The 14,746-nt window shown below is 39.9% G+C and overlaps 2 protein-coding genes across 3 annotated transcripts; one reads left to right on the top strand and one right to left on the bottom strand.

The window, feature by feature from the left end:
• Nucleotides 1–1,484: 1,484 nt before the first annotated feature.
• LOC115171450 (splicing factor U2AF 65 kDa subunit) lies at nucleotides 1,485–8,907 on the bottom strand. The gene is made up of 12 exons (XM_029728266.1): nucleotides 8,631–8,907; nucleotides 7,729–7,903; nucleotides 7,499–7,602; nucleotides 7,179–7,330; nucleotides 6,935–7,051; nucleotides 6,686–6,824; nucleotides 6,467–6,562; nucleotides 5,370–5,380; nucleotides 3,782–3,904; nucleotides 3,575–3,661; nucleotides 3,228–3,470; nucleotides 1,485–3,037 (listed from the first exon to the last, which is right to left on the bottom strand). Exons 1-12 carry the CDS (start codon nucleotides 8,677–8,679, stop codon nucleotides 2,900–2,902), a joined length of 1,434 nt encoding a protein of 477 aa, XP_029584126.1. The 5' UTR covers nucleotides 8,680–8,907; the 3' UTR covers nucleotides 1,485–2,899.
• Nucleotides 8,908–9,970: 1,063 nt separating this feature from the next.
• LOC115171449 (dehydrogenase/reductase SDR family member 7C-B-like) lies at nucleotides 9,971–13,696 on the top strand. 2 transcript variants are annotated; one of them, XM_029728264.1, is made up of 7 exons: nucleotides 9,971–10,052; nucleotides 11,718–11,874; nucleotides 11,998–12,110; nucleotides 12,307–12,517; nucleotides 12,602–12,694; nucleotides 12,857–13,003; nucleotides 13,091–13,323. In XM_029728264.1, exons 2-7 carry the CDS (start codon nucleotides 11,721–11,723, stop codon nucleotides 13,321–13,323), a joined length of 951 nt encoding a protein of 316 aa, XP_029584124.1. In that variant the 5' UTR covers nucleotides 9,971–10,052; nucleotides 11,718–11,720. The 2 variants fall into 2 exon arrangements, with proteins under 2 accessions (XP_029584124.1, XP_029584125.1); XM_029728265.1 differs by lacking the exon at nucleotides 9,971–10,052 and having other exon boundaries at nucleotides 11,721–11,874; nucleotides 13,091–13,696.
• Nucleotides 13,697–14,746: the final 1,050 nt, after the last annotated feature.

Genomic DNA, 14,746 nt, shown 5'->3' with positions numbered 1-14,746 from the left:
AAATCCAACCTGGACTCAGGGGTCGACGTAATATACCAAACTGGAAATCCGTGAAGCTCAAATTAGTATGATACGTTACATTTGGTATGTATTCATTTGTGGATGTCCATCATCCATTTCGTATTATATGTTATGAATTACAATTCGTATGATCTGTTACAATTCGTATGATATCTTACCAATTCTAATTTGTTGTGGCTAACGTTAGCTAGGTGGCTAATGTTAGCTAGGCTATGGGGTTAGGGTTAGAGGTTATGGTTAAGGTTAGGGTTACGATCACAGATGGGCAGTAGCTCTGTTACAAGTATTTGAAATATGTATTTTAATTATTTCTGAGTATTTTGTAATTTGTATTACACTGGGTTGAACTACACTCCAATGTATTTTGAAATAAGATACTTTCGAGAGCTGTAAATTGTATTTTCAAAATACAAAATACTTTTCTATATCCTTTTTATAGCGGTTCACAATTTTGTTGCCCCTTTTACCCTGCATTGTTATCATAAGTCTCATGGCACTATGGTGTGATAAGAGCGTCTGCTAAATGAACTAAATATAAATGTATACGTAAAAATGGACAATTGCAAAGCATGCGAAGTATTATTCCAATGAGCTCCACCCCGAAACAAGGTACCTTATTATTACAAGGTAATAATACCCAGTGTGCTTTGCAGTTCATTTTGGTATGTTCATTTTCACATATACATTTTGGTCATTTAGCAGACACTCTTACACAGAGTGACTTACAGTCATGGCATTCAACTAAGGTAGATAACATTTCACAGTTATAGCATGTAAGAAGTGTATTTAATGTTATTGCTATTCTGGGCCGGCTAATTGCAAATATATTTCTGTATTTTAATATACAAAATACATGTATTTGAATTAAATATATTTCAAAATAGAAGTATTGTGTAGTTTAATTTGATACAATGATATTTATGGTATTTTGTGTAATTATATTTTGTAATTGTATTTTGTACATTTTGCCCATCCCTGGTTAAGATTAGGGTTAAGAGTTAAAGGGTTAAGGTCAGGGTTAGGGAAAGGGTTTGTTCACATGCTAAGTAGTTGCAAAGTAGCTCAAAAGTAGCAAGTGGTTGCAAAGTTACAAATTAGCTCAAATGCTTGTCCGTGATGAGATTCAAACATGCAACCTTTGGGTTGATACACATTTGCGTTATATATACCCTCCTTTCATTTTTGCCTTAAGTAACCTTTTTTCTTATGTCTTATTAACATATTATACTAATTTGAGTGTCCTGGATTTTCGTTTACTATGTTATGTCTAGTCTATGAGACCAGCCTGATAAAGCTCAACTTTGCTGCCTTCTACTGACCGATAGCTGAACTGATAATCAATCTGGTGTGAGTTCACAGTATATTCACATTTCCTCACCTTATCTGATCTCACAAGATGCCCCTGTCCTGAAATTGACATCAGCCTTATTTCAAAGCAACAATAATGATATTATAGACTGACAGAGGATGCAGGCATTTATTCAAGGCATTGGCAGGTTAGATGTGTACATAAAAATGCTTTCCGTTTGGCACATTCAAAACCACATTTACAAAAACAGTATTTATAATTCTTTTGAATCAATGAACTGCATTTATTTAGTTGAAAGCTGATTTCCAATGTACCCATAATGAAGCATACTGTTTTTGTTGTAATCGTATGTGATATACAGTACATAATAAAACACTCAAAGGTCGTCTCACTGTAATGATGTGCAACTCACGTCTGCAATTTTCATGAAGCTTAAAAAACCTTTGGGTAAAAATAAATTAACCAATTTTCTTCCATACAATTGCGAAAGCATCAGATAACAAAAACACAGGATATACATTAGCTACATACATTATTTACATAAATGAAAAGCACATCTTCTAAAATCTCCTCCTTTCCTGTAGGATGACCAACTATTTCTTATTCAAAAAACTATGCATAATGTCCATTTCTATTGCCAGTATGGCATTTTTGTGACCTTGTAATTTGTTGCTACAATCTAAATGACACAAATTCTTAATCCAGAACACGAACACAAAACAATCTGCAAATTTCAAGGTTAGGGGTTTTCTAACACAAGTTTTAGGTGTTTGAGTTTTAAACTTCAGGATTTTGGAAATGCTTTCTACTTCCCTAGAGTGAGATGAACCTGTGGAAACCATTTTTATGTCTCTACGTGCAGTTTGAAGGAAGTTTCTAACTAGCGTTAGCGCAATGACTGGAAGTCTATGGTACTTGGCTCGTGAAACTACCTCTAACTTCCTTCATACTGGATGCAGAGACATAAACATGGTATTCACAAGTTCATCTGACTCTGGGGGGTATACAAAACACTTCACTGTTAGTTACTTCTCAGAATCACACAGTGAAAGTATGATAGCTATCAAATATAGGTACATCTCGACTTAACAATTCTTTAAGTTAAGAGACAAAATAAGAAAACAGCTTGTGCTCAGAATAGAAATCTAAACATTTCACTTTTGTATCATGTCATTGACTTCAGAGTTAAGAAAGACAGCAACACTTGCTATGTTACAGTAGTCTGGTTTTAGATCGAAGTACACATGACATTCATACTACTTCTGCAAAGGGAATCCTACACAAATAGCATGGTTTTATTTGTTTGTATACATTTCAGACTAAATTCATTCACTGCACACAGATATTTTTGGTTGGTGTAATATATCAGAGTATCTAAAAGACGCATGTAAAAATCTAGTATTTTTTCCTAAAAATCTGTACTACTGTAGTAAATGAGGATAGGGTTACAACGTACTAGCTGTGAATACTGGAGAGAGAACACACGATACTGAAGAGCTGAAACCAGGTTTGAGGAGGCAGGAAAGAGGAGGTCCCAGATAATTCCATGTATTGCCTCCTGTTTCCCCTCTACCCTGAGAACTCCTGTCTGTGATACATGTCTGGATCATAGTATTTGGTGACCACCACTCTGTTGGCAAACTTGCGGCCAGTGAGGGCCTGCATGGCATTCTGACAGTCTACAGCAGAAACGTACTCCACAAAGATCTGAAACAAAAAGAACCCTCAACCTCATCAGGATCCAAATAGCAAATACATACATGTTACTTCAACAACAATTCATACTTCATGTGGTGTATTACAGTTTGTTATTTTGTTCAGACCAATTACTTATGTTTAACAACAGTGAAGAGCAGAGTCTCATTCTGTATTGAATAACCTCAGTTCAACCTTTTACCTTGCCACAGCCAGGGACCTCCACTCCATCGACAGGCCGGGGAATCTCGATGGAGCGCACGCTGCCGTACTTGCAGCACTCCTCACTGATGTCCTCCAGGATCTCCTCGTAGTCCTCGTCATCCACCAGCTCCTCAGGCATCACCATGTTGAGCAGGCACAGCACCTCCGTGGGCAGCCCAGAGTTCTGAAGTCCCTGCAGCCCAGGCACCTGCAGTGTCACCGGGGTCTCGATGATGGCAGTCTAGGTGGGAGGAAGGAAAACAGGTCAGACAGACAACACATTTAGACTGCGGGTACTCACATTTGTTTCTTGCAATTCAAAATGCACAAGGGAACTGCGCTCACCGGATTGGCGTTTTTGGCCCCCACACTTGCTCTCTGGACGATGAGCTTTTTGTCACCCAGTTGCATGCCATTGAGCCCAGCCACCGCCTGACAAACATACACAGAAACTTTTCAAATATGGAATAGAACCTTAAAAACAAGATTGATTTGACACCAAAAAATGATAAACCATAACCATGAGAAAGCATAGCATTTGCTCATCCGTACCTGATCAGTAGCACTGATGTCAACATATTCACAAAAGGCATAACCTTTGGATAGTGACGTGGCACTGTCCTTGACTAGGTTGAAAGCTTTGACTGGTCCGAATGATGTCAAGAGCTCCTTTACCTGCATAACAGATGAAGACAAGCAGAGGCATAAGCAGGGTAATTTGAATCCACCACATATTCTACTGAATGAATTCTAAGCCTCCATTTAATAGTCATGAGGAGAGAAATCATACCAAGGTGAATGGCCTGGAGAAGTGCAATAAATGACATGGTCAAAGAAAACAAAATATTTGTATCTTGTATTAAAAAAATAAAAATAATTGTAGAACGTTTATCAGTTTCAGTGTGATGAGATTAAGATTGCTTAATTACGAAGCAAATCAATTGTTTGTTAATAATTTGTATATACATACAACGGCTGATGTTTTACAGACGAACTCTATTTAAGTATGACATATACTAAATCCACAATAATCCAGGGAAACTATATATGAGATTTTTGAAAGAGCCCTGAATGACTGATTTTCTGTATGACAAAACAGATAGACAGAACTGGATTAACAAACGTTGTGTAATGTATTTCATTTTATTCATATTTTACCAGACATTCATTTACTTAACAATAATATAAAGTTATTAAACAGTAATAACACAAGTTGTGCTGAAAATTGTGCACTGACTATAAAATCCAATACTTATTTGTTTACCAATTCACCTGAGCTATGAAAATGATGAACCCATCATCAAAGTAAACTGATTGGCTATCACTTAATCTACAAAATGCACTTGTTTCATGACAGTACATCATGTTAACAGTCTTAAAAATAAAGTTAAGGCTGAGAACCACCCCAAAACCTAACATTAATCAGGTATCTGTTTATTGTATCCCACCCCTAACTAATTTAGTCCTTAACGCGTTTCAAAAGAGTGATGGGAGAGAGAGAAAGAGTAGCCAGGAAGGGAACCTGCTGGCTAGGAGTGTATCCGTGGGAGGAACGGAATGTCTTACTTGCCTTGTGTTACATGTTGGCATGGCAGCAGTAGATCAGTACTACTGAACAAATTATGAGCGCAGACTTAACGATCTTACAGGCCCCTAGCTGGGGACAAAGTGGGGGAACAAAAATGAAAGAGCTGTGAGTATCAAAGCAGTAGCAGTGACTGCAAGAGTAAAAAAGAATAAGAAAATAAACACCAGGGTACAATCAGGGTACTGTTTAGAAAGAAATCATGAGGAATGGAAAGTTAGAATCCAATTCATTTAGTGCACAACAACATTGCAGAACTATGCCGTTTTCCCAATCTCTCTGGAACTTGGAGTGAAGATGTAGCAGTCAGGGCTTAATATATGTTTGGTGAGAGGAATCATGGAATACGGTTGTTGGCAACCATTTGACTTAACCAGGAATTTTACTCAAGCCTGCATATTGTGATATCTAGAACATGTTACCTCGCTGCATCTTATGAACTGGACTTTGCTTACCTTTGTCAAATAAGCATGGTTAAAATGAGAAATTAGCATATAGCTGAACAGTTACAATTTTCACTCACTGGAGTACTGATAATCAAGCCTATTAACCCACCCATTCAGATACTTATAGCTCCTGCTAGCAGGTGGTCATGCATTTATCCCATTCAAAAGTATGTTTTCATGGGACCATTAGTGACTATAAACTACTTATCTGATAGAGATACTATTGTTATCGCTGAAATCAAGTGAACGAGATTGAAACTGGGTTGATGATTATGCATAAATAATATGTGTAAATATTCATTCACAATTTAGTTCAGTCATGAAATCACTAGCTGAGTTTTTATTCAAACACAGAGCGATTCATGGAGTGAAAAATAATGTGTTCACATTAACTAATGCTAATGAATAATGCTAATGAAATGTAATCACATGATTGCTAACAGAAGTGTAACAACAAACTGCATAAAAGGAGGAGTTACTGGCATCTTCACAAATATCAGACATAAATACTACATTCATATTTTGATTTCCATACAACACTGGCCAAATTGTAGACACAATGAAAACAGAACCTGAAAAAATATGAATTTTAAGAAAATTGTAATTCAATTGAAGGTCAATTATTCAATGTTTTTCAAACAGAAACTTCTCCTTTGGGTAGGGTGCACTCTCACACCTGCAGGGTGTGACTGAAGCAAATGATGTCAGTGCTGAATGTGTTAGTTCTTATAAGCATCTCTACACTACTAGACGCCTGCCATGGACTCAGAGCCAGGGAAAGAGCGTCAGCTACAATTAAGTTCATACGGTCTACTTTAGGCCAAATGTTATTCCCATTGTTACTCCCTAGTATGTTTTATTCACGTGTGCCTATAAGCTCTATTTAGCTCACTGTATCTCAACCAGTGGAGGCTGCTGAGGGGAGGATGGCTCATAATAATGTCTGGAATGGAGTCAATGGAATGGTATCAAACTCCTGGATACCATTCCACTGATTCCGCTCCAGTCATTACCACAAGCCTGATCTCCCCAATTACGGTGCCACCAACCTCCTGTGGTCTCAACATGGTTGTAAGTGTAAAGGACAAAGGTCACTTCTCCCCCACCCAACCAGAACACTGTAAGTCTGTCACTTCAGAGACCAGTTCAAGAAAGTAATACAAATGAGAAGGGTAAGGTATGCTTGTGTTGTCAATGTGAAATTACTGTTTGAGTGAAGTACCTGATCATCATTGAGATAGTTGGGTAGGCCTCCAATAAACAGTTTATGTGGGGAGTCTGGTACCACTGTGGACACGACACCTACAGAGACAAAAACAACAATAAAACACGTTCAACTGCAATATACCTGTACTGTAGCTGATATCTACTGGTGCTATGAATGTGAACTACATAACTAAGAAAGCATGTTGCCACTGTACAAACCTGGGACATGAAAAGCAGGTTGCTCTGAAATGCCAGGTAGAGGCCGGTAGTCATGTGGTCGTCTCATCTTCAACGACTGACCTTGGAAAATGATTCCATCGAAAGCCATGGCCTGTGTGGTCTCATCGACAGACCGAAACTGGAGAGGAAGATGCCAAACAGGGAGTTAGACAGTTTTAGTAAGTTATGCAAGGCAACTAATGTTACACACCAACATATACAGAAGAGAGAGGACACAAGGCAACCTACCTCTAGGAATGCAAAGTTTTTCTCCTGATTTATCTGCACAGCAAGCACAGGGATGCTAGGGGCTGGCGATAGGCCTGCAAGCCTCATTTGGGCATTGAAGAACTCTGCCATGGACTCCTAAAAACAGAAATAAATAAAAGGAAAAAATAACAGCTGAAACCCATACAGTAACTGCAAAAATACCTTGAAATACGATGTTGTCACTTCAATGTGCAAGACAACGTAAGTCCTCTGGGAAGTTTACCTCTGTCACACCAAAGGGAATATTGCCAACATAGAGACGTCGAGCCTGCCTAGTCATCTGACTGCCAACTATGGGCACTTGGGTGGGTGTTACTGCCAACCCACTCGTGGCAGATGATGCCAGCAGGGCTATTGTGGGTATCTGCCCAGCCGCTGAAGGGAAAAGTGGAGCGTAAGAGAAACTTCACACAACCTTGGTAACTGGCACTGTTCTTGACAATTAATTCTTACATGTATGAACTTAACAGGAAATAAATAAAACAGGGGAACATTACAGTGGGATATTAGCCACTTAACAGGCAAAGAGAAGCTGACAGATACCTTGCATAGCTTTGTACTGCAATGGTGTGATGTGTTCAAAGCCAGGGGGAGGCACATCCCAGTATCTGCAGGTCCTTTTCCTCCTTGTTCTTCGTGGAGAATAGCTGAGTAAACAGAATACATGTTGGCTCATTGTTGGCAAAGGTAACACTGAAAAGGCAATACCTTAGTATACCTGACATGCTGTCAGTGAGTGGCTCCAGGTACTGTACCAGGGGCTAAATACTCACCTGTGCTTCTTGTGATCCCGCGAGGTGCTCCTCTGCTCCCGGCTCTTCCTGTCTCTACTGCGGCTTCGCTTCTCTCGGCTCCGGTTGCCCCGGTCTTTGCTCCAGCTGCGATGTTTCTCACTGCGGCTCTGAGACCCACTGCCGCTCCTCTTCTTGCGTCTCTCCTTCTCTCTCTCTATGTAGGTGGGAAGAGAAAGGATGGAACATAAGCCAAGCTTTTGGTAGCTATATACAATCATGCTTCAGCATCATTAAGCACAGTGGGTCACTATAATACACCTGACATACCTAACATGCAGAGAGGGGTTGGAATAAGCTAGTATGAACTCTTGAATAAACTTAATTTGATCGGGGTAAAATACACAGAAGCTGCTTCCAGCTATGTGAATAGATTTGACAGAAATTAGTTCATAACATTCCAGTGGGATGCTTATTATGGACCAAGATATAGCTAACCTACCTGCAAGCTGACCAAGCAAACGAAATTGATCAGTCAGTCTGGGATAGCTAGCTTGATTGTCTTGGTAACTAGCTAGCTAACTAACTCTAGATGGCTAGTGCAATAGATCAGTGAGTACATCTAGATATCTGGTGCAGCTCTAGTTAGCTAGGTAACGTCAGATAAGCTAATTCACTCGAACTATAGCCATGCCATGTTTGCTAATCAATAAATTGAGTGGCTAATGGTTAAATTAGCTAGCTAGTCAAATAGGCTACATCTGCATACAGCAGGACTAGCTCTTTTAGCAAAGCTATCTAGCTAACTTGACAACTAGCCACATAACCACAGCAATGCATGCTAGTTAGCTAGCTAATGTTAGTTAGCTATCTAAAAGCTTCTAGATAGCTAGAACCATTGCAACCCATCCAAAACAGAAAGCTGAAATAAAATGGGAAATCACCCTGTCGGTTCTTGCTCAGCTGTTTTTCGAATTCCTCAAAATCAGCCATGATTAATGCAATATTTTAAACCGATGATATTCTGTATCTGCCTGACTGCCTTAACGGATCAGACTTGGCTGTCCAGCCCAGCTAGCTGTAATTGCACAGTGCTGTAGTAGACGGCTCCATGGATTTTTCCAGTCGTCCAGGCAAACTGATGAGCTACCCATTCCACAGAGTGATAGAACATAGCTACACAGCAGTAACCCAGATGAGAGAGTATCCAAACATTCCAAGAGTGTGCAGATCAGGGAATATCATAGAAACGACGCGCAAGGGGAGCGTTCAAGAGCAATCACACTTTGTAGAGCAATCACACTTTGTAGAGTTTTAGTCAATCCTGTAATCGTAATCAATATGAGAAACTGAATGCCACGTGAGGATTAATTAGTAAAAAGATGAGAAGACAGCAACATGTTTTCTCTACAACACTTATAATAAAGCGTATTTGATACAGGTTGGAGATGGAGACATTGGGTCAACATTTAGCATGGAATAAAACAGCTCAAATAAACTGTGAAGCTGACGAAACAATGCATGCATGTGTGTGTGCAGGGCTGGACTGCACATCTGGGGCCGATGTGCCATGAGACTTAGAAAAAATCTTCAATTTTTAAAGCATTTTTTTTTTACTATTCTATATATTATGCTATCTGGGGGGCCCGACCTCCAGGCTGCTCTCAAAGCCCCAAAATAAAATTATAATATAAACTTTTCTTTTGGGGGGAGGGGATTGGTGGAGTCCCCTGGAGGTCGGGGCCCCATGGCACGTGCCCTGCATACCCGTTTGGTAAGCCGGCCCTGTGTGTGTATGTGTCTGTCTTTCTGTCTGTGTGTGTAGGCTATGCATGCTCACTGGTACATCTGTGTGAGTGTGTGTGATTCAGTTTATTTTCTATGCCATATCCTTGCTTTGTGGTGCACTAAATGAAAACAGAGCTAAATAGAGCAGGGCCTTAGCAATGGGACACCATCTCCCCCACCTCCTCTGCCTCCTGGAGGTGTGAGCTGCCTTGTTATGCTAAACATAATGAAAGACTCTGTAACATGTAACAAACTTTTAAACATGTCTGTGGTTTACCCCCTCTAATTGTAATGGTTACAGAGCACGGAGATGCTCTAGTTAATGTCTACCTACTCTGACATTTATCTATTTCTTTGTATACAACATGCATGGAAGATGACTGACTCAGCTGTGCGCTATTAAAAGAGCTCAAATCCCAAAGTATTGCCGGGGGGGGGGGGGGGGGGGGGGGGGGGACGACTGCTGGTCAGAGCTACACTCTGAATGGGCTGGGGCTGGGAACATTGTCCCAAATGAGAAGACCTAACCAGGAATACTAGCAGACATCTTTCCATCAGAGGTCTAGCCAACCCAAACCGTAAGTGGCAGTTGTGTGAAATGTATCAAACCATACCATAGGTGTGAAATGGAGACAGTCAGCCAATGACACCCGGCCAGGACAGTATTTGCACGTTTTGTGTTGAGACACAGGGAAACTTGTTACTGTAACTGTATAGTTCCATGTTCTGATTTCATTGTAGTTGTGAGGGATGGCAGGATAACATCTATGATTAAGGTCTTTAGTTTTTTTTCACATTATGTCTTTATTGCATTTGTTACATCCATGTTATTCTTGGATCTATTAAGTTTATCTTGGAGTTGTGCTGATGTTACCGTACAGCTTTTGAAAATAACGTTGCTATAGTATTTCTAGGTCAGGGTATATTTGGAGCCTCCCTTTGGACAGACACACACTGTACAGTACATGGTAAACTGTGGCTTAAGTGCTATTACAACACCCAGTAGAACAAAAACTGTGGACCAATCACACTTAAACTGCAATGGGACAAACTGGGATTGTCGTATGTGGTTATTGCAAAGATATAGTAATCTGAGGAGAGAAAGTTACTGTAAAGTGACTGTATCTTATACTGTATGAATGAACTCTGAAATGTTGAGTCACCTTGACTGTCTGACATATTCGGTATGCTTCACATAGACGCTGTCCTAACTGAAGATGGGTTTCACTTTGCCCTTTGTGATAATTTGAGGTCATGTATCAAGGAGTATGTTTAGCTCCTTCTGATGAAACAACCAGACAGCATTTATTAGAGGGATCATAAGCTCTTATCTTTTAACTTGCTCTGTCACCACAGTACATGGTCAATATCTGTCTCTTCTGTGTCCATTTCAGAGTTATAAGAGTAACTTAAGGCTTAAAGGCCCAGTGCATTCAAAATGTGATTTTTCTGTGTTTTATATATATTTCCACACTATGAGGTTTGAATAATACTGTGAAATTGTGAACATGATGATAACACCCTTTAAGTGTAAGAGCTGTTTGAAAGGACTACCTGAAATATCAGCCTGTTTTGGTGGGATGGAGTTGGCATCACCAGTTGGTAAATTAGCTAATAGACCAATAAGAAAGAGAGCTCCAACACTCTCAGCCAATAACACCTACTTTTCAGTTTTCCCCTCCAACTCTGACCACTCCCAGTCAGTCCTAGCTAAATTCTTATTTGAGAAATGTCTCTTTTCTAAAAAGCATTTTTTCTTCTTTTTGACCATTTTAATTGAAAACAATCACAGTAAGGTACTAATTGTTGCCCAGAAATGATTTGATATTGAGATCAAAACATCTGCATTGGACCTTTAACTGTTGTCTTTAACAGGGTCTTTTGGATACCAAAATCATGGACCTGGAATATCTGTTGATATGAAATACATTTTTGAGAATGTTCAATATTCTCACTTTGATTATGTAATCACCCATAGAATTTGAATTGAATTCTTATTCTATGTAATCACTCCTCATCCATTAGTCAATCCATTGATTATTGATTCATCTTGAACATGCTTTCATCATATCATATAATGGACTGTAGACCAAGGTGTATTTCTATAAGAATGCACTGCATACTTCTGAACAATACATTTACTGCCTGTATTTTTTAATTCAAAACTATCAAGTTTTCTCACTAAACACTAAAACATGGCACTATATGCTACTGAAAATGATATTCCCATTGGTCTTTTCCAGAGTATGGACCTAGCTGCTATTCTGCTGGTGCCTGTTGTGGTGGTGGTAACAGCAGCGGTTATTTTCCTGCACAGTCTGGTGCTCAAGTTCTTGTCCACAGCAACGGTACGCAACAAGGTGGTCGTGATAACAGATGCCTTAACAGGACTGGGAAAGGGTAAATCCTTTGTTTTGATTTTGAAAAACAAAGCTCAGATATAAAGTGCACGTAGAAAACTGTTATTACATTGTTACTAAAACAGTATTCTGTCTGTAAATGTATTAATCCAAACCTTTGCAGAATGTGCAAAGTTGTTTCACGAGGGAGGAGCTAGAGTCATCCTTTGCGGAAAAACTTGTGAAAAACTTGAAGGTTTTGCTGATAACCTGACTAGCGCTGCAGACCCTAAATTAGTAAGTATGTCATAACTCTTAAACCCAATAGAGCAATTATATGGTCTTTATATGCCTGATACAAAGTTTAGTTTTATTAGCATTTATATGAATATGCATAAATTGTAAAGTGATCATGAATATCCTAAAGATTAATAACCATATATTACGATAATTTGGTCCTGCATCATTGTGAAATCCTCTTTCCCTTTCCTAGACCTTCCCTCCTAAGCTTGTGCTGGTGGATTTCGGTGACATGAACAGCATGCCAGATGTGATCGCAGAGACGCTGGAGTGTTATGGCTGTGTGGATGTGCTCATTCTCAACAGCAGCCTTAAAGTCAAGGCCCCAGTACAGAGCACATCACTGAAGATGGACAAGCTAGTTATGGACAATAACTACTTTGGCCCTATCACATTGGCTAAGGGTACTATATCACAACAGAGCATAATTGAACTCAGTTATAAGGAATTTGAGTTTGAGAGTTGTGTTACATTGGTCCCTTCTGTAGGTTTTCTGCCATCCATGATGTCGAGGAGGACTGGCCATGTGATTCTGATCAACAGCATCCAGGGCAAGCTGGCAATGCCTTTCCGTGCCACTTGTGAGTTGTCATTTTCATACCGACAGTAGGCCTACTTCTGAATGTAGTTTGATGAAGTTTGAATTAACAGGTATTCAGATGTTCAGTATGAGTTCCCTCAATAATGAAACAATTGTATGAGCGGGAGATCAGGGTCTGAATTTGGCTTCTGCTGGGTTTCAGATGCTGCCTCTAAGCATGCGGTCCAAGCCTTCTTTGACTGTCTGCGGGCTGAGGTCCAGGAGTATGGCATCTCTGTCAGCACTGTCAACCACACCTTCATCATCTCCCCTCCACCTGGGGAAAAGACCAAGAAGTCCATCTGGTCAAGTAAGCTGCTGTCTCAGTTGATGATCTTAAAACTGTGTTGTCTTGGTCTGACTACTCTAACCAACCTTATCCTGCCCCCCCTCCCAGTCTTCTCCAAACAGAAGGTTATGGGCATCACACCAGCAGAGGCTGCCAATGAGATCCTGAAGATTCTGAACAGCAAGAAGAGAGAGGTGGTCATGGCTCACTCCCTCCCCAAGATGGCCATCTATGCCAGATCCCTTTTCCCAAATGTATTTTTCGCTGTGATGGCTGCAGGAGTGAATAATGCGGCAGGAGTGAATAATATTGCAGCTTTAGCAGACTCAGAGGAGCTGTAGTCAACATAGCATTGGATTGGCACTGGATTCTGGATACACACCACATAGAACTGGGGATAAGATGATGTGTTGGGCCAACACTTATTACTGTCAAATATGGAGGACCAGCTGAGACCGGAATGAAAAGAGAAGAAGACAAAACGATTATTGAAATGCTAGAATGTTTTCAATGCTGAATGGACACAGGTGACTGAAAAAGATGTTAGAAAAATGTTTACTTGGAAACTAAAATAACTTGGGTAGCTCATAAGGTACACAACTTGCTTCAGTAGAACTGTCATATAGCAGAAATGAGGGAAACTGTTGTTTGTGTTATTGGGAACCGTATATTAGGCCTACTGAGCCTAGAAATAAACCTTGTTTTGACCTCTGTCTCCTTGTCTTTACCTTTCATAATATATGTAACATTGGTAAAGAGACCACTTTGTAGCCTACAGATGGAATTGAAGACTCATAATTGTATTTTGTGACAGAGGTGGATGGTAATTTAATTACAATCTCAACTCATTATAGTCATGAAGTAACTATTTTACGCCGGCTAGTGGGCATCAATGGAATTGCATTGGGAAAGACGGCGCACAGCCACGAGCGAGAACTGACTCTTGAACAAGAAAATTGATATGGCTTTATGAAAATGGATTTTTCGCGTCTATGCATTGAACAGCACACCTCATTCTGTAAAGGTTTTGAATACTCATGTCTGCCTTTAGTGTATTGAGTCCTAACAGCGACTTGAGAGTAAAACATGACCGACACAACCTCTGCTTTTCTATCAACCTGGACGGCGAAGGTGAGCGTGAAACAGAGCAGGGATTGCCATTTACAACCAGGGGGTTATAGTAACTCGAGGCCGGTGTTCATGCATGGCCCACTTGGGAACGTTCCTAGTTAGGAACGCATGACTGTGGGGAATATAATATGTTACACGTATAAATAACATTTTACTCTCTTGGCACAGGACATCAGGATAGCGCGGTGCTACACTACAAATTTACGAGCAAGAAGGAGGTAGATCTATTGTCAACTTATGTACCTGAGTCTTTCAGGGGCAAATGTGTTACAGCTCTTCTGTCAAAGGTAAACTGTCATGACTATGGAATCCCATTTCCTCCACCCCCAAAAAATGTAAAGGCCCAGTGAAGTCAAAAACGTGTGTTACTGTGTTTTATATATATTTCCACACAGCTTTGAATAATACTGTGAAATTGTGAAAATTATGATAATGCCCTTTTAGTGTAAGAACAGTTTGAAATGTCATTCTGTTTTGGTGGGGTGGAGTTTTGGCCTGCCTGGTGACATCAACAGGCGGTAAATTAGTTAATAGTCCAATTAAATATTGTTCCAAACTACTCTGCCAATAACAACTCGTTCTCAGTTTTTCCCTCCCTACTCAGACCACTCCCAGACAGTCCTAGCAAAATTA

Source organism: Salmo trutta, chromosome 32, assembly GCF_901001165.1.
Source record: "Salmo trutta chromosome 32, fSalTru1.1, whole genome shotgun sequence".
NCBI lineage: Eukaryota > Metazoa > Chordata > Actinopteri > Salmoniformes > Salmonidae > Salmo > Salmo trutta.
The sequence above is the reverse complement of the archived record's forward strand: the minus strand, read 5'-3'. Positions and strand labels throughout refer to the sequence as shown.

What these genes read in the sequence shown, in the direction of transcription:
- LOC115171450 (XM_029728266.1), bottom strand. Translation starts at nt 8,679, where the DNA reads ATGGCTGATTTTGAGGAATTCGAAAAACAGCTGAGCAAGAACCGACAG. An exon ending in TTCCCTTTGGTGTGACAGAG is followed by an intron (nt 7,052 to 7,178) that starts GTAAACTTCCCA and finishes TTCTGTTTTTAG; the next exon opens with GAGTCCATGGCAGAGTTCTT. An exon ending in GGGCCAAAAACGCCAATCCG is followed by an intron (nt 3,471 to 3,574) that starts GTGAGCGCAGTT and finishes CCTCCCACCTAG; the next exon opens with ACTGCCATCATCGAGACCCC.
- LOC115171449 (XM_029728265.1), top strand. Translation starts at nt 11,721, where the DNA reads ATGGACCTAGCTGCTATTCTGCTGGTGCCTGTTGTGGTGGTGGTAACA. An exon ending in CCCTATCACATTGGCTAAGG is followed by an intron (nt 12,518 to 12,601) that starts GTACTATATCAC and finishes TCCCTTCTGTAG; the next exon opens with GTTTTCTGCCATCCATGATG. An exon ending in CAAGAAGTCCATCTGGTCAA is followed by an intron (nt 13,004 to 13,090) that starts GTAAGCTGCTGT and finishes CCCCCCTCCCAG; the next exon opens with TCTTCTCCAAACAGAAGGTT.